Source organism: Manduca sexta, chromosome 28 (genome assembly GCF_014839805.1).
Source record: "Manduca sexta isolate Smith_Timp_Sample1 chromosome 28, JHU_Msex_v1.0, whole genome shotgun sequence".
Classification (NCBI taxonomy): Eukaryota; Metazoa; Arthropoda; class Insecta; order Lepidoptera; family Sphingidae; genus Manduca; species Manduca sexta.
Genome location: NC_051142.1, coordinates 6,703,836 through 6,724,742, shown reverse-complemented (window position 1 = coordinate 6,724,742; position 20,907 = coordinate 6,703,836). Strand labels below are relative to the sequence as shown.

The 20,907-nt window shown below is 34.9% G+C and overlaps 2 protein-coding genes across 2 annotated transcripts; one reads left to right on the top strand and one right to left on the bottom strand.

The window, feature by feature from the left end:
- Nucleotides 1-936: 936 nt before the first annotated feature.
- LOC115441841 (AP-3 complex subunit mu-1) lies at nt 937-8,654 on the top strand. Its single transcript, XM_030166754.2, has 10 exons — nt 937-1,124; nt 1,216-1,303; nt 1,641-1,784; nt 2,292-2,351; nt 2,432-2,553; nt 2,860-3,019; nt 3,342-3,455; nt 6,729-6,918; nt 7,421-7,572; nt 7,809-8,654. Exons 1-10 carry the CDS (start codon nt 1,090-1,092, stop codon nt 7,992-7,994), a joined length of 1,251 nt encoding a protein of 416 aa, XP_030022614.1. The 5' UTR covers nt 937-1,089; the 3' UTR covers nt 7,995-8,654.
- A 391-nt stretch (nt 8,655-9,045) lies between these two features.
- On the bottom strand, nt 9,046-20,899 carry LOC115441838 (short transient receptor potential channel 4). Its single transcript, XM_037444436.1, has 15 exons — nt 20,126-20,899; nt 19,620-19,790; nt 19,384-19,516; nt 18,748-18,949; nt 18,190-18,416; nt 17,667-17,812; nt 15,983-16,102; nt 15,500-15,650; nt 15,002-15,202; nt 14,611-14,738; nt 14,248-14,397; nt 12,064-12,244; nt 11,661-11,776; nt 11,063-11,182; nt 9,046-9,201 (listed from the first exon to the last, which is right to left on the bottom strand). Exons 1-15 carry the CDS (start codon nt 20,528-20,530, stop codon nt 9,046-9,048), a joined length of 2,607 nt encoding a protein of 868 aa, XP_037300333.1. The 5' UTR covers nt 20,531-20,899.
- Nucleotides 20,900-20,907: the final 8 nt, after the last annotated feature.

Sequence of the window (20,907 nt, the reverse complement as noted above, 5' to 3'; positions counted from 1 at the left end):
AGTCGATTTCTTATGCCTCGTTTTTTTTTGTGTATCGATATCAGACTTCGATTCGAATCGATTTAAGAACCGATTTTTTTCCGAAAGAATCGCCATCCCTCGTAGTCAGCGTGCTACACAATTTTTGCTTAGGTAATTCTAAAATTAACATAAATTATTATAATCGCCATCTGTTGTCGCAAAGCTTAACTATTTGTGAGCAGGTGTTTCGAAATTTTTAAGCTACAGTAATGACCTACATAAGTTTACTGTTTACTTTGATAAATACCAATTTCGAATTTAATTTTTATACTAATACGATTTATGCCTTTGACTTTTATGTCTGTTTTGTTGACATGACAGTTGTTGCATGTTTCGACCCTCAGAACAAGAACAAGTTCAAAGCATGTTTCGACCACACATCAAAATGTGTGGTCGAAACATGCTTTGGCGTTCGAAGTTAAAAAGTTTGCGTATCCTGCCACATTTGCGCAAAGTTCAGTTTTATGGCGTTGTTTAAAGGAGAACCGATTGTATGAAAACTTAAAAGTAAAAGTCATAAAAATTTAAATTTGGTCAGTGTCGCCTGGATCAGAATAACAAGTAAATTGTTGTCTAGCTCCATATCGGAGTTTTAAATTTATTTTTATTTAGGTACATGTAATAAATAATTATATTCACAAATAGTACAAGTATACTGCGTCCACAAAATCGCGGTCCATCGTGTTTGTTGTCTCTTTGAATACTGTGAGCAAATTTATTTACAAAGCCTGTGCGGCAGGTCCAGAAAAACTGTGTTCTAATGTGTGGCAAAGTCTTTGAAAGTCTTTGTTCAAATATTTGTCTGTGTGTGGCGTCGGCATTAAAGCCGTAGAGAGCTATCGATACCCTCGATAGGAACTTGACTTTCGATAGATAGTCGATTATCTATCGATAGCATACTATTGATAACAACACTAGTTTATTTGTCACTGGCTATCACTAGTCGAAAGGCGTGAAGGTTGGAGTGCCAGTTTTCATTTTCGTAAAATTTTGTAAATAGGGCAGATGACAAAAGATTGTCCGCTCAATAAATGTAAAAGAAATTAGTGATAAGAATCGCGACGAAAAATGATTCACAGTTTGTTTATAATAAATCCCTCGGGGTATGTTTCAGTCATCACGGCTACATTAAAATGTTGCCTTTTGGATTTGTATTATTTAGCATTTTCACCAATATATATTTTTTATTTACAGGGATGTATTCCTAGAGAAACATTGGAGAAGTGTTATACCGCGTTCTGTGTGTGATTATTATTTGGAAGCACAGAGAGCATCGCCTAATGTTAGTACAACCCACAATAAACATTTTCTGGCCAATCAACTTTTTACAATATATTGTGCGAAAACTTGCAATTTTGACGAGTTATCAGATATATTAATTAGTTTATTAGTGAACATAGCTTGGATCCTAGTCGGAAAAAACAGAAACGGTTCTCTGTAATCAAAAATTTTACAAATTATTCTACTTTCTTTTCATAAATCAATGTATTTAAACTTGTTAACAGTATAGCTATTTAATGATTTCTTATGTTTACGCGAATGTTAGACATTGAAATTAATTTAAGTTTAATTTCAGTATAGCTATTTACATAAAAATATTTATAATAGGAATGTTTCAGGATGTCCCACCAATACTGGCTGCACCACATCATTACTTGATCTCTATACAAAGAGGAGGTGTAGCACTTGTGGCAGTATGTAAGCAAGAAGTTACACCTCTTTTTGTTATAGAATTCTTACACAGGGTTGTTGACACATTCCAAGTGAGTTGTGTGCATGAAACATTGTAAATTTTTTTGATAATAGTTTTGTTGGTGGTAGGATATATTTTATATTCGCCTGGATAGCAGCCACCATACTCAAGGTACCATACACCCACCATAGTGGCTGATGTAATTGTGTTACATTCTGGAATTAGCCTGTGTATGACTGGTTCCAATAGGCTAGATAAGTTGTATCGACTTGTGGGGTAATTAACTCATCAGTCCGACATTCCATTAGACACCACTCCACTTACCACCAGGTACAATGTGGTCACTTTGCTTTACAAAGAAATGAATAAATATAATCAGTGTTCAACAAATCTGGTTTGCCACTTTCATGAAATGTAACATGTGTATGAAAGGACTAAATTCTGAGGAATGTATTGTGTGTAACTGTTAATGCTCTATAGAGTCTAAACTTTTGATCACTAGTTTGTACTTGTTAAACTACATTAGAAGCAATATGAACAGACCTAGAATATTTAACAAATTTAATAAAATTTTCAGGATTACTTTTCAGACTGCACTGAAACTATAATAAAAGAAAACTATGTAGTTGTTTATGAGGTATGATAATTAACTATTATTAAAATGAATAATTCATATTTTAAATATGATTGCTAATGAAATCATTGTTTTATTTTCAGTTATTGGATGAAATGTTAGACAATGGGTTCCCATTGGCCACAGAAAGTAATATCTTGAAGGAATTGATCAAGCCACCCAATATTTTAAGAACAATTGCCAATACTGTCACAGGGAAATCAAAGTATGTGCATCATATGTTTATCACTACCTCATAGGAAGCCACTGTGGCTCAATCTGCAAAAAAATATTATATACTAAAAAATTTAATCCTCAGAGTCAGACCGCAAGTTTAAACAAACTAGTTTTGCTTGTGGCTCTGCCTGCATTGTTACATTTTACCGGGGTAAAAGACCCACTAAAATTTTTGAGGGGAATAAAGTAGGACATATCCTAGCCATGTCTCTCCCTGGGTTTCAAACTACACATGTACATAAAAATGTACACAACCATACTCTTATTAAAAGTAATAATTTGATAAAATTTTTAGTGTTTCATCAACTTTACCATCCGGTCAACTATCAAATGTGCCATGGCGGCGGTCGGGCGTCAAATACGCTAACAACGAGGCTTATTTCGACGTTGTTGAAGAAGTCGATGCCATAATTGATAAGAGTGGTGCTACAGTGTCCGCTGAGATACAGGGATATGTGAGTATAGATACTTGGCTTTGATATCGTTTTTCATTAGCCCAGATCCTATTCTAATGTGGGTTTTGCGAAACATACTTCACGCATAATGTAATTCCACAAGGTTATTCTGTCAACCATATAGGAGTAACTACTTAAATATGAGAGTAGTAACTGCAAAAATGTAATACAATGATACAGAATACCAGCAACTTGGAGCAAGTCCTCTGCAAAGAAATAACACAAATGCCCTAATTTGCTGCTATTCTTGTTATATATTTTTAGTAAAATAATAGGTTAATGCCTTTGTTTATTGTTTATTTATTACTGTTGTGTTTTGCAGATTGATTGCTGCATAAAGTTAAGTGGCATGCCAGATTTGACACTCACATTTGTGAATCCGCGGCTCTTTGATGATGTATCATTCCATCCGTGTGTGAGATTCAAACGTTGGGAGGTCAGTATTTAAATTGTTTTTACTAGATACTCATATGTATGAATATATGATTATAGTCAGGGGACCCTATTCTGTCTATGGACGCGAGTTTATCTTTTTGATATTATGGGCATATTAAGTGCAGGATAGCTTTGGTAGCCTTAAAGGTAATTGGTAAATAAGGGATTTTGTTAAGAGCGTTTACGTGCCGCGCGTGAAGTCAACTATAGGTAATTCTTCGCAAAATTCACTCACACAGAGCCGTTGCGTAGCTGTGTGCGTAGAGTTAGCGCGTCGGCTATCTTTATAGTCAGACCAACCAATTTTGATCTTTTCGCTTTAATTATCTAATTGGAATGTAACTTATGATTTATGAATTTATGATAAATGAAGAATTCTATTATTAAATATATAAGAATTCATCATGAAATAGTTTATATGTATCATTTTGTAATTATAAAAAAATAAACATTTTTAACAAATTTTAACGGCAATTTTACAAATTGCTTTTTTTCACTCTTTAAATGCAAATGCATTTGCATTTAGAAAGTACCCTTTAGTAAAGTGGAGCTCATCATGAAGCCGAAAGATAGGCACCAGAACTCCGTAATCAGACAATAAATCAGGAAAATTACTGTGCTACGATGTTTATAATGGACCACATAATTACTCCATAGATCTGCAGTTTTTAATATTTAGCGTATTCAAAGTTTAAATTAAGTCATTAGAAATGACATATTGGAATTTATATTTTGAGTCAGAAGGTGTATGTAATGAGATGTCATTTTTAGGTGTATAACTAAAAAGTGAGAAATAAAAAACTTCTTTTTTCGGAAGTTGGTTATATTTTTTGGGAGGAAAATGGCGTCAGATTTCTGTAACCACCCCTCCCCCTACCGACTACTGCAGTCGCCCACCTACTAACCACAGAGCGCGCTGGTGCTACCGTGGCCCGCACGATTCTAATAGTTGGCCGCCAATACAGCGGGTACCGCATACAACCGCGCACCCCGCGGGCGTAAAACGAGTTTTGAAATGTGCGTTTAGTCCATTGAAATGTTACAATTTAAGGACCGAATATTGCATTTCTTGGAGGACACAATTTTATTTTTGGGCCATGTGTGGGGGGTCAATAGAAGCTTAACCTCAAGTTTGTGCGGTCGCCACCCTTGTCCTCCGGCCGCCATCTTGGAAAAAGGGGTGAAAACACTTTTTTCGCGATATCTCGGAAACTATACGTCTTACAAAATTTTTGTAAAGCCATAATTTGTAGCAAATTGTTTTGCCTGCAAATATGTTTTTTTTTCTCCTTTATCCCCAAATGGTAACTCATACCTTTTCTACCTGCATAACATTCGATAAGTTAAATTTGGTAAGTTCTATGGCAAAGAAAAGAGTTAGGAATAAATAAGTAAAGTTGTACGAATTTAACAAAAAAATTGTAATAATATATTTACAATAAAAAATCAAAAATAAGTTAAACATTTTGTTTCGACCGGATTCTCATGAGCATTGACGAACCCGGTAAACTTTGGAGCGCTGTAACAGCGTCTTAAATGAATGAAATAAAAAAAAAAAATATAGGGAACAATTTTCCTCAAAAGATCATTTACAAGTTAGTTTGAGGGTAATTTTTTTTGTAAAATGTAAAAAAAAAGTTATAGAGCAAAAAAGAAAACTTTTATAAACATTTTCTCACATTTTTGCTTATAACTTCTTTAATTTTTAATTTAGGGCAAAAAGTTATATAAACATATTTGTAGGCAAAACAATTTGCTACAAATTATGACTTTACAAAATTTATGTAAGACGCATAGTTTCCGAGATATCGCGAATAAAGTGTTTTCACCCCTTTTCCATGATGGCGGCCAGGGGACAAGGGGGGCGACCTCACAAACTTGAGATTAAGCTTCAATTGACCCCCACACATGTTCTAAAAATAAAATTGGGTCCTCTAAAAATACAAAGCTCATGTAACATTTCAATGGGCTAATTGTTTTTAGCTTAAGGTTCCATTTTTTCCTTCGAGTAACTATGCTCAAGTGTTTAATGAGTAAAAAGCAACAACCATAACTACAGACGCATGTTATAACATTAGTACATCAATCTTTTAGCTTTTGCTTTAGCCGAAGTTTCAGCGTTGTTACGTTTCCTTTTCTTGCCTAGAAATAGCTTTACTTCCCATTGTGACTGAAACATAATAATATAATAATAATTTATAGTAACTACTAAAATTATTGTCAATCAATAAAGAAAAAAATATTTTACTTACTAAAGTACTAAGATGTGGCAATCACTGTATACACGTGACTATTTTTTCTACGCACAGTAAAGTCCAACTGGAGTCTCGCCGGAGCGACGAGCGATACATCCTCTCTCTAGAAAGCCTCAAGGCGGACTAATTTGAAACGATTTGTGCGTTGCGTTTTATAGTGGTATTTAAAATATTTATAGAAAAATAACAGAACTAATTTTGTAGAATTTTTAAATTGTATGTTTTCAAGGAGATGTTCTTCTATTATAGTAATCCAATATTATATTCAATTAAGTAAGATATAGTGATAAAAAAATCATTTAAATGACCAACATTTCTGAAATTTTCGAATTCTTTGAATTTTTATTTCTCATGAATTAAACATAAAAAGATATTTTTCTCTACTAACTTTTTCTTCAGGATCTTTATAGTTAGATAAAAATAACATATTGTTATGTTCCTTAGTGGTTTAAGATATTTTGAGCTTCGAAATAGACGTTCGAAGCGCAAATTTGAAAACCCTCTGTTCAGTAATCATTAAACAATTTACAAATACTCAATAAATCTAAAAATTTTCTCTACTAACTTTTTAGACAACAGAATTTTCTATAATAATTACTAATTCATATGTTTTTAAAATAATGTTTTGATGGATATTATCTCCTTCGAAAAGTGCTGTTTTTGAGACATACGGCGCGCGGATGCGTAAACGCTCTTAACTCTTTTAACTATACAGCTATAAAAGACGTCCTATAAATTATTCAAATTGTTAACTTTTGATCGATCTTGCAAATAAACCAATCCAATTAGTTATCTGTATGCATGTCAATCAAGCTTTATTCTGATTGGTCCATTATAATTATAGATTCAAAGATAGTGATTGGGATTGTTTATTGAAATCAGCAGAAAGTTTTGTTATTCGGCTTTATCTTCAGTATCAGAACCTGTATAACTCCAGCATACTAACTATACAAGTTAAATGTTAGAATTTGTATATAACCTTGAACATATCCTTGAACATTGTGTAATTTTTTTTACAGTCTGAAAGAATTTTATCGTTTATCCCGCCCGATGGTAGCTTCCGCTTGATGTCGTATCATATTGGGTCACAAAGCGTTGTTGCAATACCGATTTATGTGCGTCATAATCTGACTCTACGCTCGAACGGTGACCAAGGCCGTTTGGACCTCACCGTGGGACCGAAACAAACTATGGGAAGAACTTTGGAGAGTAAGTGTAGAAGGAAACTGGCTACTTTATTGTTCATTTTTTGTATATTAAATACGAATGAAAGACATACTGAGGTGAATCTTTAGGTGGTCGCCTATGCGAGGAGACGTTTGACAAAGGTAAGGTACTACCGCAAAGTCTATTTCTACGACCAAGCAGCAATGGGCACGCACTGGTGTGTTTCGGTTTGCAGGTCATTGTCGTCAGCGCAATAACTGAGCATTATTAGACGTTAATATTTTATATGTCTTACCACACGGCCACAACCGGCGGCACGGGCGTAGTTGCCTTCCGATGCCGATGGCGCATTAAATTGCTATAGTATTTAGGGATTTTGTAGCTGGAAAGGCTTTTCATGCTGTTGAAGCCGGGAATTGGCTATATTCTAGAATACTCTAATGTTGTTTTGTTAATCTAGGAAGAGTAGTTTGTAATTTTCATCGTAATTATCTGTTTATTTGATGCATAAGCTGCTCAGTATAACCATACATTTATTTTCCAGATGTTGCGCTAGAAATATGCATGCCGAAATGTGTTCTAAATTGCTGTTTAACAGCCAACCAGGGAAAATATTCTTATGATCCTGTCAGTAAAGTACTTTTATGGGACATAGGACGTATCGAACTGCCGAAACTACCGAACATTAGAGGAACCGTAAGTTTTTCCTTAGTGATTCGTCTATTTTATTCCGCGGATTTCTCATACCATTTTATAACTTCTTAGCTTCAAAACAGTCAAAAGCTTAACCTCTTACGTTCATATTGTAGTGTTGAGTGTAATTTTTTGTTCGGTTATATTTTATGACATTGACAACTTTATGTAATGATTGAAAAACCAGCACTAAGATATCGAAAGTTCGCAATATGAACACCAGAATTTATTTTATATAGGTTTCGGTGGCTACTGGGGCCGATACTTCAGGCGCCAACCCCAGCATCAACGTGCACTTCACGATACCACAGCTAGCTGTCAGCGGGCTGCGCGTGAGTCGGCTCGACATGTACGGAGCTAAGTACAAGCCATTTAAGGGCGTCAAGTACATCACCAAAGCTGGCAAGTTCCACATAAGGATGTGATGCGGGGAGGATGCTCAGAGAACATGGATACATCCCGGAATATTGATTTAAATACTACGCCAATGTTTAAGGTCATTGAACTGATTTTATTCAATTATGGGCGAAATGTTCTTTATTTATTAAAGAATTATATTACGTTCTATCATAAACAATATGATCTGTGACTATATGTGTATGAGTTATTTGTCAAGAATTATTAGAGAGGGCTGGAAATGTTTACCGCCGACGTTATCAAAAAGTATGTACATTCCTGTTATATCCCAAATTACTTATCTAAATATTATTATTCTTATTATATTTTTGAACGACGGAGAACACAATGTATTTAGAATATTTCGATGTATGGACAAGTAGTTTTTAACGGATGTTCTGATATCTATTAAATAGATTTATAATCGAATGTATAATTGAATATTTGTAAATTAATTGGTCTGTAAGTCGAGACATTTGTTATAAATTGTAAATATTATAACTTTTCTATATTCATGTATGTGTATTGTACAACTTTCATTCGTTTTTTCTCACTTGGAAAGTTGATCTTAGTAAAAAAGTTAAGTCCTGTAAAACAAAATAGTTAAAAAGATTTTTGAAATATGTAGTATAAAGCGCTTTTTAAAAAAATCGACTGATTATTATAATGGCATGTAAGTTTATATCCAATATGGCATTAGACTTGTGCTCTAACAGGCCGTCCTTACCCTCTTTCCTACACTACAGCATTCTGCTCCAATACTATATTATGAGAGTAAATAAGCAATAAATCTAATGATTACGTTATAAAATATGAAATGGAAGGAAGATGTGGTAATTCACATTTAAACCCAGATCAATGAAAAGGAATTAATCCTAATATACTCATCAAATATTGGTGCAAGTATATTATTTTTTTATGATACAATAACGGGTACGAGTTATATATAGTGTAATAATATATTTGTTCAAATGATATAAGATAATACTGAAAATCTACAACACCTGTATCATAAAATAAAATTTGAAACTAAGTATTAAACACAAGAGAACTTACATAAAACAATAATAACTACGTGACTTATACAGTAGATCTTTGTAATTTAAACTTTGTCTGCCCCAAAATAACGTTTGAATTATTGTGGTGCTGAATTTCTTTGATTCTGAAATATCTCTGAATTAGAACAGACATTAAAGCAGGGTATTCTTTTCGAGTACTTGCTTCTTCATCAAGCTCCTGAAATAAAAGGAAACATATTTTAGTGTAGAGATGCTCTGAACTTATTTCGTCTATAGTATGAATGGACAGGCTTGACCGTGGTGATACCATAGTCAGTTCCAGCTTTAAGGTGAGGCTTTTCCGTCGCCAAGACCCTTCTGATATTTCCGGCCCGCGTGCTGACGATGACCTAGGTACATTGTAGGTCGCTTCACGTACCTCGCGAACACCCATGATCGTTGATATTTCATTCTCTCCCAGTGACCGTCCTGAGCCGAGGATCGTGACCCGTTAGTGGGTCGCCCTCAGCATGGTCGCTTAATTTTTGAATGTTTGGAGTGCCTTAAGCACTCTCCCGAAAGTTCGGTGTGTTTGTATAAGCCGATCTATCAGGCTAATAAACCTATAGTCAGGTAAAAAAAGTATGAAGCTGCCGGGCGCTGTGTCTAAGGGAGGCGTTACAGAAGTTATTTGCAGGTGAATGTGTTTTGCAACCACGTCCCAATAAGGTAATAGGCTATTTGGGCCATAAAAAAGTAGATAGTTATCTAACCGAAAAAAAGTGATCGGAGGTATGAATAATTATATAGCTAAGGCCGGATCGGACTATAGTCTCACACTAAATCGAGATCAAGTTAGTTACGTCTTACAGAGCCTTGTGTGTTTTAGGATGCGGGGCTGTGGTCACTTACGGTCAGGTGTACCTTTAGTCGGCTTCTTCTGTTAGGAACCTGGTAAGTTTTGCAATAAATTCTTGTATAGTAGTGTTTCAGACTGTAGAGAGTAGACAATAATACAATACCAACCCTGTATGTATAAGCTACCCACTGCTGAGCACGGGTCTCCTCGACTATTGAAAGGGTTTAGGCCTTACTCCACCACTTGTAGATCGTAGAGAAATTATTAGGAAAGCCACTATTACAGTATAATCCGTTTATTATGACTCTGCCTATATTGACCAACCTCTTATTATGACGTAATTACACTACGAAGTTTGGTTTTCATATAAGATTCTTTATAAAAAAGTCGGATATAATGACTTCCCTTACAGTGACATGTCGCTTATTGTGACCCCTTTTAATAAATTATGTCCGATTATAATGACCGACATGATTCTTTACGCCTTCGGTAATGTTCGTTGATGCCCGACGACGTTCGGCACGTGGTTCGTTTTATTTTGAATCTCAGTGATGGGGAAGAAGAAGTCGAGGAAGAACCATTACCTACCGCAGAAGAGGCATTAAAAGCTGCACAATTATTATCCTGATTTGTTCATAGCAATATTGAAAACGATAATTTGACCATAGCGATGTCTTCTATACACAATAGGATTAGAGACTGTTTTACAATAAAATAAAAAACAAAAGCAGACAAAAATTACAGATTACTTATATTAAAAATACAACTTTTATGTACATACATACATACATACATTTTATAAGTTACTATGTTTCTCTATTAAAGTACTTAAATACATGCATACCATTTACAAAAAAATGTTTTTTTTTTCACAAAACGCTTTGTATGACGTCCGCTTATTATGACGTGTTTGTCAATTCCTTTCGATGTCATTATAAACGGATTCGACTGTATATAAGGTTTGGAAAACTAAGTAGAATACAGTGGCGAAGGCTTCATATAACCCGATTCCTGCCGGCTTCCCTTTATGTAATATTTGTGTAAAATCTAATTATCATTAGAACGATTTGAAAACCTTATTTATGCATATTAGTACCTATATGTTGTGTCGGGTTCCCTTACGGCAAATTTCACCTTTCGCTACTGATAGAATAAATATAAAGAAGACCATGAACTACGTAATCGTATGAGAACATAAAATATTTTTTTCGTGGTTAAAATGTTTATTGCAAATACATACCGTATTACGTTTACAACATTTATTCTTGAACCAGTCTGTAATGTTGGCCATTCCCGAAGCCGTGGGTATCATGTTGAACGGCGACGGTAGAGTTGTTTGCGACATGTAGTCTAGGTACATCTGTGTCAACAAGCAGGTGCATTGACACATTATATTTCCTGCTCCATGATGCGTACTTCGAAGAAGTACTTCGTACTACGAAGTCTCGAGAGTCAGAATGAATTTACAAATAGTATTATATATTATTTTAAATAGTAGAGTTTTTATTAACTTATTTGTTACTGACGTTGTTTGAGCTAGTTAAAGGAGAAGAGTGTAAAAACACAGAGCACCGGTCATGGTAAGGGTATTGACCATAACTAACATGACAGGGTGTGATATCATTGTCATAATAACTAAATGTAAAATAAAACCGAGTAGGAGAAAAAAATGTGATTATTTATTAGTTGACACCTCTATCCATATGGAGTCCAAATTCCAAGAGTTTGTATGTCATTTAGAACGTAACAATATTCCAATAAGGATCGGTTTGTAATAAGTCATCGCTCGTCGTTGAGTTGTGGAAAGATAAAGTAGTTTATGGAATGTTTAAACTAACTTCTGTCCTTCCGAACGTCCATTCTATGGCCGCGTTGTCTGTGACGCGCTGGAACGTGTTGGACATCGTCGCTATGAGCATGTTCAGCACCACGATCACGGAGATAACCTCGAAACCTGACAATTATGTAAATCCTGATAACGTGGGGTCGAAGCAACAATACTTTTTTAAACATTTTAACTTCATCTGAAGAATCCGTTCCCGGAAAATCTTCTAGAAAATCCCTCAAAATTTTTTCCCGACCTGGGTTTTGAATCCAGAACCTTTTACCCCATATATGCTGCAATTAGCCAAGGAAGCAAAAATTACGCGTTTGTTTTAAAAATAATTCCATTCATATTTTAATCTTTTCTATAAATAAATACCATATCGTTCAACATATTTCAAAATCTTTATTACTCACAGCCAAAGCAAAAATATCCGATCCTCTCTGTATACCCGTGTCTATTCTCACGATACTTTAGGGTGCTAGTTTCATCTCTAGTATTTTCTATTACTACATCGGCACTTTCGAGAGGCGCCATGCAAAAAAGAGCCCAAAATAAGGTATTTAGTGTATCTGTCAAGCTTGTGAACGATGATACCTGGAAAATTGTGTTTACAAGCATTGGCGTAGCTATGGATTTTCTCTATGGAGGGCAATTGGTGGAAGCTAAAAAAGGTCGGCGAATCCAACGAGAGGCATACAACACGAGTGGCCCCTGTAAGCGTAAGGATTTTTCTAGGCATAGCAAAAATGTCTCTAAGTTGGGCTCCAGTCATCTTTGTCCCCTCCCTAGCTATGCCCATGTGTATAAGCGTATAGCAAATCTCAAATCTATTATTAAAAAAAGGCAGATTTGGACGTTCAGAAAACCACACTTTGTTTATTTAAAGCGAGAAATAAATAAATATAACACCGTTACATCAGGTAAATGCTATAAGAAAATTTTATCATCGGTCTCTTAAGAAATGACAATGCGTAGCCGATCAAATCGGTATCACGTGCGAAGTAAATTGCTCTACGTTGACACACCCACACATACGCAATAAAAAACAGTACTTTCTGCTTCAAACTTGACGATTAACTATGCCATAATTTTAGCCAGGTCAAACTATAATCAGTCACATCTGAAGCACTGTGATAGTGTAGCAGGCCGGAGTGCCGAAACAATATATGTGGACTGTGGTACAATTCTAGGGTACATATCTGACAAATTTTCGCAATTTAACCTTTCCAATCTTTATTTTTCATTTAATAAAGCTTTATTGATGAAGGAATACATACGGTGTGGAAAACTGCACATTTGAAAGTTCTTAATAATTATGAATTTAACTAGTCGTATTAGGTAACATATAGGAGTCTCGTCCCTATCAATTTTAATAATAAAAAAGTGTATGTACTCGTATATACACAACTTTAACGTATTATTAGAAACAATTTCCAATCTATTCAATTTAAGAACAAATGAAAAAAGGCGTTGTTTGTTTGAAATTAGTGCGGGTCTTTGTGATGTGAGCGGTAAATATAACAGTGCAGTGCTATGAGATGCCTATAGCTGACCGTCTCTCAGCAACGGCTTCTGCGTTAACGTAATGTTTTTAATTTATTATTCTAATAAATATTTATTTAGAACTAGCTTCCGCCCGCAGCTTCGCCCGCGTGGATTTCGGACTTCAAAAATGGAGGAGGTGCTCAATTTGTCGGGATGTTTTTTTAATGTATGGTGGTATGCAGGTGGTCCGATTGTCCGGTCAGGGTCTGATGATGGGATCCTGGTGAAATCGAAGGAAGCATATAGCATGATTCAGTATTCACGCGTGATGGCTTATTATTAGCGCATTTCATGTATAACTTTGGTGTTTCTATACCGATTTCTATGATTCTTTGTTTATGGAATATTTAATAATGTTAACTTTTTTAATAAGGGATGACTGAGAGTGTTATAAACGTAAGAGTAGACAAATATAATGAGAAAGCTTCGAAATGCTAAGCTATCGGGAGTTACACGTGTTATTGTGAGTCAACCATAAAAGATAGACATATGCTGTCGTGGGATATTTTTTATATAATTTTAAGGAAAACATTTCCATCAGACATGATTTCTGTGTAGCTTTAACCATTAAGGTTGCACACGCGACGGAAGCTTAAAAAATGGAGTAACTTCTCCCGTTTTCCCAACATTTCCCTTCACTGCTCTGCTCCTAGTAATTGTAGCGTGATGAAAAGTATACTATAACCAGCTTAGGAGTATGAAAAATAATTGTACCAAGTTTCGTTAAAATCCGTCGAGTAGTTTTTGTTTCTATAACGGTTATACAGACAGACAGACAGACAAAAATTTTACTAATTGCATTTTTGGCATCAGTATCGATCCCTAATCACCCCCTGATAGTTATTTTGGAAATATATTTCATGTACAGAATTGACCTCTCTACAGATTTATTATAAGTATAGATAATAAATTTTGTTTCTAATTTCTATGACTCGCATTACTGATATTCACCAGTATAATCATATCGCTGATTTCATTTCTTGTAATATTAAACTTTACGTTTTCTACAAAGTACATAAATTATAATAATTTCAAGGGAAAAGAGAACTCACCTGCATTGTTTTCATTCCAAATTCGTCTTCGTAAACCATACCTTCGTAATACTGGTAGAATCGTGAAAGGCCCGCAGCAAAAGCACTTATTATTATCGCAAACACTATTATGTATTTGTAAATATCTATCGTCATTTTTCCTAAAGACACCTGAAATTACGTTGTTGTAAGGAACAAATTGCTTTTTACTTATTTTAAAACAAATATTATTTAATTAACTAAAGGCTTGTAGGGAGTTTTTTCCTTTGCATTTAATAATACAGTTCGCGATGTAACGTGACCCTACCGATGTGCTGGATCCAATTAGGTCAATTTTTTCCCACTATTGGTGCATTGTAAAGTGTAATTGAGTGATTTGCATACCTGAAGTGGTCCTAGATGGTAATTTAGTTGGCATAAAAACATCAGTCGGAAATATGCAAATATAGTTGCCAAGCAAAATGTTCCCTCGGCCAGAAGTGTTGGGTCGTATTGATTCCAGTATTTACGATCTATTGAAACGAAAAGGAATATACACCACAGCACTTCACCAGCAGTTACTTGATCTACGAGCATTATAAATTATAGGTCATATTTGTAAATGCATTTATAAAGAGGTAACTAGGAACCGAGCGGCTAATGTGTTTCCAATTACCTTGTACGTAGCTCTACAGATCGATCATGTCGTATAAATTGTAGAACATTTTAACTGGTCTAGAAGCAAACATAAATAAAATGTAGGAAAGATGGGAGTAACACACTAAAGGTGACTTACCTAAATCCTCTTCGTCGTTTTCGGCAATGTCGACGGCTGATATAATCCAAAAGGCAAATGTTAATCCGAACAGTATGAGCATTATCGCTTCAGCCCAGTGCCATATTACAGTAAAATATCGCCGAGACCCCTGGATATAGCACATACGAATTGCAGACCACGTGTAGCCGCATACGAATAAGATTAGCGGACCTTCTGCGCCTGTGACAAATAAAATAATGTTGCTACGTCACGTGCGTTGAATAAAATTAAGTACCTATCTGGCCAATAAAATTAGAATGATACCTAATCATATATTAAAAAACTTTCTTGGTATTTAGTTATATCAGTTCATAATTTTGGCAATTTATCGTAAAACAACGAAAGGATCTATCTTTGTCGTTATGAAACGTAAAATAATTAAAATTCAATTTTCGGCATTTGTACAGCACTGTATTGCGAATAATAGTGATAACATTAAAGTGTTAGTACAGTGATAGATATAATATCGTGGTTGACCTGTGCTCGGCGGCCCGCGCTTTTGTCCACTCTTATCTTGATTAGAAACATAGAAGACGAGGGCAAGGAACACGAAGTACGCGGTCGCATGTGTAATCAGTTTGTTCAACGGTATCTGCCAGTGTTTCACGAGACGGTGTCGTGGAGCTACCTACAACTTCAATTACTTACAAATTAGAATACCATAAACATATTTCGCGACCTACATAACTAAATGATTTTCAATGATATCTGTAACTGGAATGAAAATCAGGAGTATTACAACGTAATTAAAGTTAAAAATAATTGAAATCTTGTTGAGTAACGGAAAACTCACTATATGTATTATGTACTTAAAACATAAATGTACATATACGGATCAGATCTTGGGCCAGTAAACCTGGACGTCGAAAATGTTTTACGAGTATCGCATTGCATGTTGTGCGACCTTGATTGTTCGAAAAATGAAATAAATTAAAAAGTCTAAAAATGAAAATACATTACCATACACATGACGAGAATAAACGGTATAAGAAAAACTCGACTTAAAATGACGCATGCTTTAGAGTAAGAAGATTTTCTTTTCCAGCTGTACCAGTTACCTAGCCAGTACGACTCCAAGACCTAAAAACCGTGCATAATATTTAAGCTGAGTTGTCATACTCACTGTTCGTATAAAATTGCAATGTCACGATAACCATAGTAGGTCTACATGCTTATAATTTATAGAACAATAGCTTTTGCGATAACTCTGTTTTTGTTATATAAAATACTAGGTGTTAATCGCAGCTTCGCTCGTGTGAAGAGCATATTCCGCCACAAAAGTCTCTAAAACATCCACCCGTAACATCATTTGTATGACGCAAGCGTCATCTATTTCATATTAAGAATCTCATAGTTTTCCGTGGGAGCAAATTACCAAGATAAAAGTAACCTATGCATTAAACCATCTAACCAGAATAGTCTATACATGTGCTAAATTTGATCCAAATCCGTTTAGCTGTATCCTACCTTTACTTCTATCGAACATCCAAATATTTTTACAAAATTTCACACACACACACACCCACGCATTTATCCCCGAAGGGGTATGTAAAGGCGCAACCAAGGCACCGACTTTTCGCCAAGTGGGTTCCGTCCCATGATGTGATAGGGGGCGAGCCTATCGCCATATCGGGCACAAATTCTAGACTCCGGGCTGATACTGAGCAGAAAAACCCAAATATCACTTTGCCCGACCTAAGATTCGAGTCGAACCCAGGACATCAGAGCGCTGTCGTATCGCGCATGCAGCACAACTACGCCATCGAGGCAGTCGAGTTTCACATAATTTTGCATTTATAATATGAGTTAGATTAATACACTGTACTTTTTTATTTGATATTTCATATTAAGCGTCGCCCCTACTAGCTTCTTGTATAGGCTGTGGAGCGGTATGTCCTAGATTTAATTTTTCAGTCGTACCCCAAACTAGATTCCTCGAGATGATTGACGTTTGGTAGGTGGCCAATCGTATAAAAGTAAGCAAAATTCTTTTTGTAACACGCTTTAAACTCTGTATAACATCAATCTAATATGACATTAGGAACAGATATTTTCTCATAAGTGCTGCTTAAAGTTGCTATGCGAGTTGAGCTTCGGTGTTCGGTGTTTGTTACTAACGCCTAGTGAAATTATATATGCAAGACGCAGCCATTGAAAAGTTTAGGAGATAAAGCTTGGAGTCTAATATAGAATGCAGTATATGTAGAACCTAATAAGCAATTAAATTACATTGAAATACAATTGCGTTTGAGGTAAAGTATGCAACACATGACATGCCTATTATAATTATAAATAAGTATCATTATATCTAGGGAGTGACCCAGTAAAACATGTTAAGTAAAATACACTTTTCAAGATGCTCCAATATATGTTTTGAGGCTTTATTCATTTTGAGTACGAATAATCTATAGTTGAGGATGGTTATTTATATGCGTCATTATATTAAATATGTAGATAATTTACATCTGGTTTCACGTTATTATTTTGCATATTGGTGGTTATATTATTGTAAACATTATGGGTTTAATATAAGCATAAATAACTTGGTACTTCAATGGTAGCTAGGCTTATATAAAGATTCAAGTTTAGAATATTTTTTTGATCCCTTTTTAGAACACCCTACTCATATAAATATAATTAATACCTGCTGTGTGTTCGGGTGCGCGACGAACTCCTTCTGTTTATAATTGACGGCCATTAGAAGCCGCGGTAGTACAAAATGACGTCGTCCGCCACACCCTGACGTTTGCTTTAACATCAATTCGACTTCTTCCGACGTGCGGCAACAACCTGTGTGGTCGGGATCGCATGTGTAAATCGAGGATCGTGGATTCTAAACGTTGTAATTATTTCTTTTTGTATGTCTTGAATAGTCAGGTAATATCATAGAAGGTAATTGGTACTGTTTATTGCTCTAAAAATATATATTCATAAAAAAATGACTTTGATGTCAAGTGTACAGAACGGTCTACCAAGATTTTATATGTATGAAAGGCATGGATTGTTTACCAATTTCTTTTTGTATTCCTGAGCGGTTTTCACTAATAATATGAATCTACAGCCACTAATAGGTGGTGACTCATAAAGAAGGTTCTGGCGTACAATGCTTTTTGGTACTTTGCTAAATCCTATAAAGGCATTTAAAAAATGCATTCTATATACATTACCTATAAGATCTACAGCAAATATCCTAACATTGTCTCTTAGCTTCATATACGCAGATGCGAGATGTCTAGACGCCGCTGCATTATCAGTTAGTTCTATCGCCAAAAGAAAAGCAGATAGCACGGGATCACAACTTGTATGAACCAAGTATGCAGGGGAAGATATCGCTCTATACACTGAGAGCCTTGCACTGCTGGTGTAAAGTGGGTCTTCTGTCACGAAAGAATTCCTTAAAAATTTTCATGATTACTTGTATTATATCTTGTTATAAACATTGAATTTTCTAGTCAAGTTTCTAAATGTATCTGTGCATGCAGTAGATGTCGCGTCTACACGCAGTTGTTAACAGAACTCATTATTCAAACTATTTGAAAGAACTGTAAAAGGAGTTAATATTACTAATAGTAGTACTACCACTAGTATAGTAAATTTTCCGTTGCGTACTACCGTGGACAAACCCTTTGTAGGTATAAACACAATTCTAGCGTGACAACCACTAATATGTCGTAAATTGTAAAAGACAAAAATATGTAGGTAGATAAGTAAGTTTTGATACTAACTTGCAAGCAATACATGGGCATTTGGGGAAATGCGGTCGTAAAATTGTGTGACCTCGTGCCAATAGCATTCCAATGATTTCATATCGGCCTAACTGGGCAGCCAATATTATAGGTGTTACATGCAAAGGAAATTCTGTTGAGTGAGCAGCTCCACCGAACTCCAATCCTGGAGACACTTTCTTTAGCGCGTTCAGTAACATTTCTGTAAACATCAGGAGTTGCTTGGACTAAATTCTTTCTGGCTTAAAAATATTTACCTTAGATCTAATATATCCATGAAATAATCTGTTTATTTATAGAGCTATTACCTTTTCTCCGCCTCTTCGTCAGTTTAAGCCTGGGTATGACATTTTTTTAACTGACATAAAACGAAATAATGAGAAATTTTAATATCAACAGCTAAAACTTAAAAAATAGCTCTACGCGCGTTTCCCATAGTATGTTATAATTGACGAAGGAGCATATGATAAAAATGTAAAAGTATTAGTCATGCAAATATAAGCAAAGAATTCTTTGTGCTACATTTTATCCTCAGTTGCATGACGAAGGGTTTTAAATGTTCCATTTGAATTGGACTTCGTCATCATCTGCCTACATATTAACTTAAAAGGTAAGTGAAAGTAAATGCGAGAATACCCAATATTTTAATACTGTTATCTCGTACGGCTTGCAAGGCGGTGTCACCAATTTCTATATTTGTAAATTTTAAGAGAAATTCCACCATATCTTCAAATCTCTTTTGGACGGAAACGTGTAGCGCTGACACGCCCTAGTTAAAATGACATTTATAAATGAACGCATTCATACCTCGCAATCAGAACTCAGTACTTGGATTAATATTTAAAGCTATTAATTATAATATTACCCACTACCTGAAAATTTGTGCAATTAATATTAAGCTCGGGATGGTCTTCTATATATTTCTTTACAGCGGCTACACTATTTTCAGACACTAAACGTATATATTCAGCTTCACTAGGTTGTAGTTTGGGTAAATATACACGTTGATGTTTTATATTTTTGTTTGCATAATCTTCTGTTACCTGACAAATATTAGTATAATCGAATTCGGTTAATCATTGATATCTCTGGATAGTAGTAACCTAAAGCGTAGATAAAATAATGTGATAAACTAAGTCTTCCATTACTACATAGAATCCCCCCCCCCCCATTACCATTAGACCGAAGATCTCCTATATGTTTTGAATTACTTGTATTTTTTCAAACAGAAATAATACCTGACCAGCAGCGAGAATACAGTGGGCCACTTCCTACTTTTCAAATTATTCCTACATCGCTAGCATTCAGATGACAAAGAACTTGAATGAAATTGGCAAGGTGAGGTCTTTGTACCTTATTCGTCTTAATATTGCGTTACCTTATCATCAGACTTCCTGTGTTTCACAAAGTATGTTTTACTATCAAATCGCATTGTTTTTCCTTGAGATGGTCTGGTTAGTTCACATTGTTCCTTTTTGAGATAATGTAAGAGACAACCAGTTGATTTTGCGAATCTATCTGCACGATTTTCAACTACATTATGTAATTTATGTTCTAGTATATTTGACGTTGAAGTAGTAGACTCTTTACAACAGCTACAAGCTTCTTCTACAAAGTTAGAGTTTTCTTCTATCTTCATAGATTTACGCTCGCTTTTAGCGGATATTAAACTCGTGTTATTGATATACTCTTGTTCTTGTATTGGACTGTTTGGTAAACTATAGTTTTCTATTGAATCAGTAACATTAGATCTTGATGATTTATTCTTTTCTCTATGTTCCATCGCGCTAATATGATAGAATTGGGAGAATACACAGCAATGAAATAAAACTATTGATTTAAGTGAGATTGTATTTTCTACTAAGAATTACATGTGCAAAGTGACTTTGTCGTGTTTACCCTTAGATTTTCCTGATTTTTCGTTCGTTCTTCTTCTTCTTTTATATTATGTCAAATAATAATAGTAGATACAAAAAAAAACATTTTTCAGTTCAATTCAATTAAATTTTTAGATTGTGGCAGTTGTGAATTGCTTTTTCCTTTGATACTTTACGTCCGTTTGTCAAAGTTGTCAATATTTAAATGTATTATGATATTTACAATAGGGCTAGAACAATACTACAGAGTATTTATAACTGAATTAATACTGATACTAATTAG

Bases quoted from the DNA above. Each gene is read 5' to 3' on its own strand.
- LOC115441838 (XM_037444436.1), bottom strand. From the start codon at position 20,530: ATGGAACATAGAGAAAAGAATAAATCATCAAGATCTAATGTTACTGAT. The intron at 19,791-20,125 runs GTAACGCAATAT...AATATTTGTCAG, and splicing joins ACAGGAAGTCTGATGATAAG to GTAACAGAAGATTATGCAAA. The intron at 12,245-14,247 runs GTGAGTTCTCTT...ACAATTTTCCAG, and splicing joins TTGGAATGAAAACAATGCAG to GTATCATCGTTCACAAGCTT.
- LOC115441841 (XM_030166754.2), top strand. From the start codon at position 1,090: ATGATTCACAGTTTGTTTATAATAAATCCCTCGGG. The intron at 1,304-1,640 runs GTTAGTACAACC...GGAATGTTTCAG, and splicing joins CACAGAGAGCATCGCCTAAT to GATGTCCCACCAATACTGGC. The intron at 3,456-6,728 runs GTCAGTATTTAA...TTTTTTTTACAG, and splicing joins TGAGATTCAAACGTTGGGAG to TCTGAAAGAATTTTATCGTT.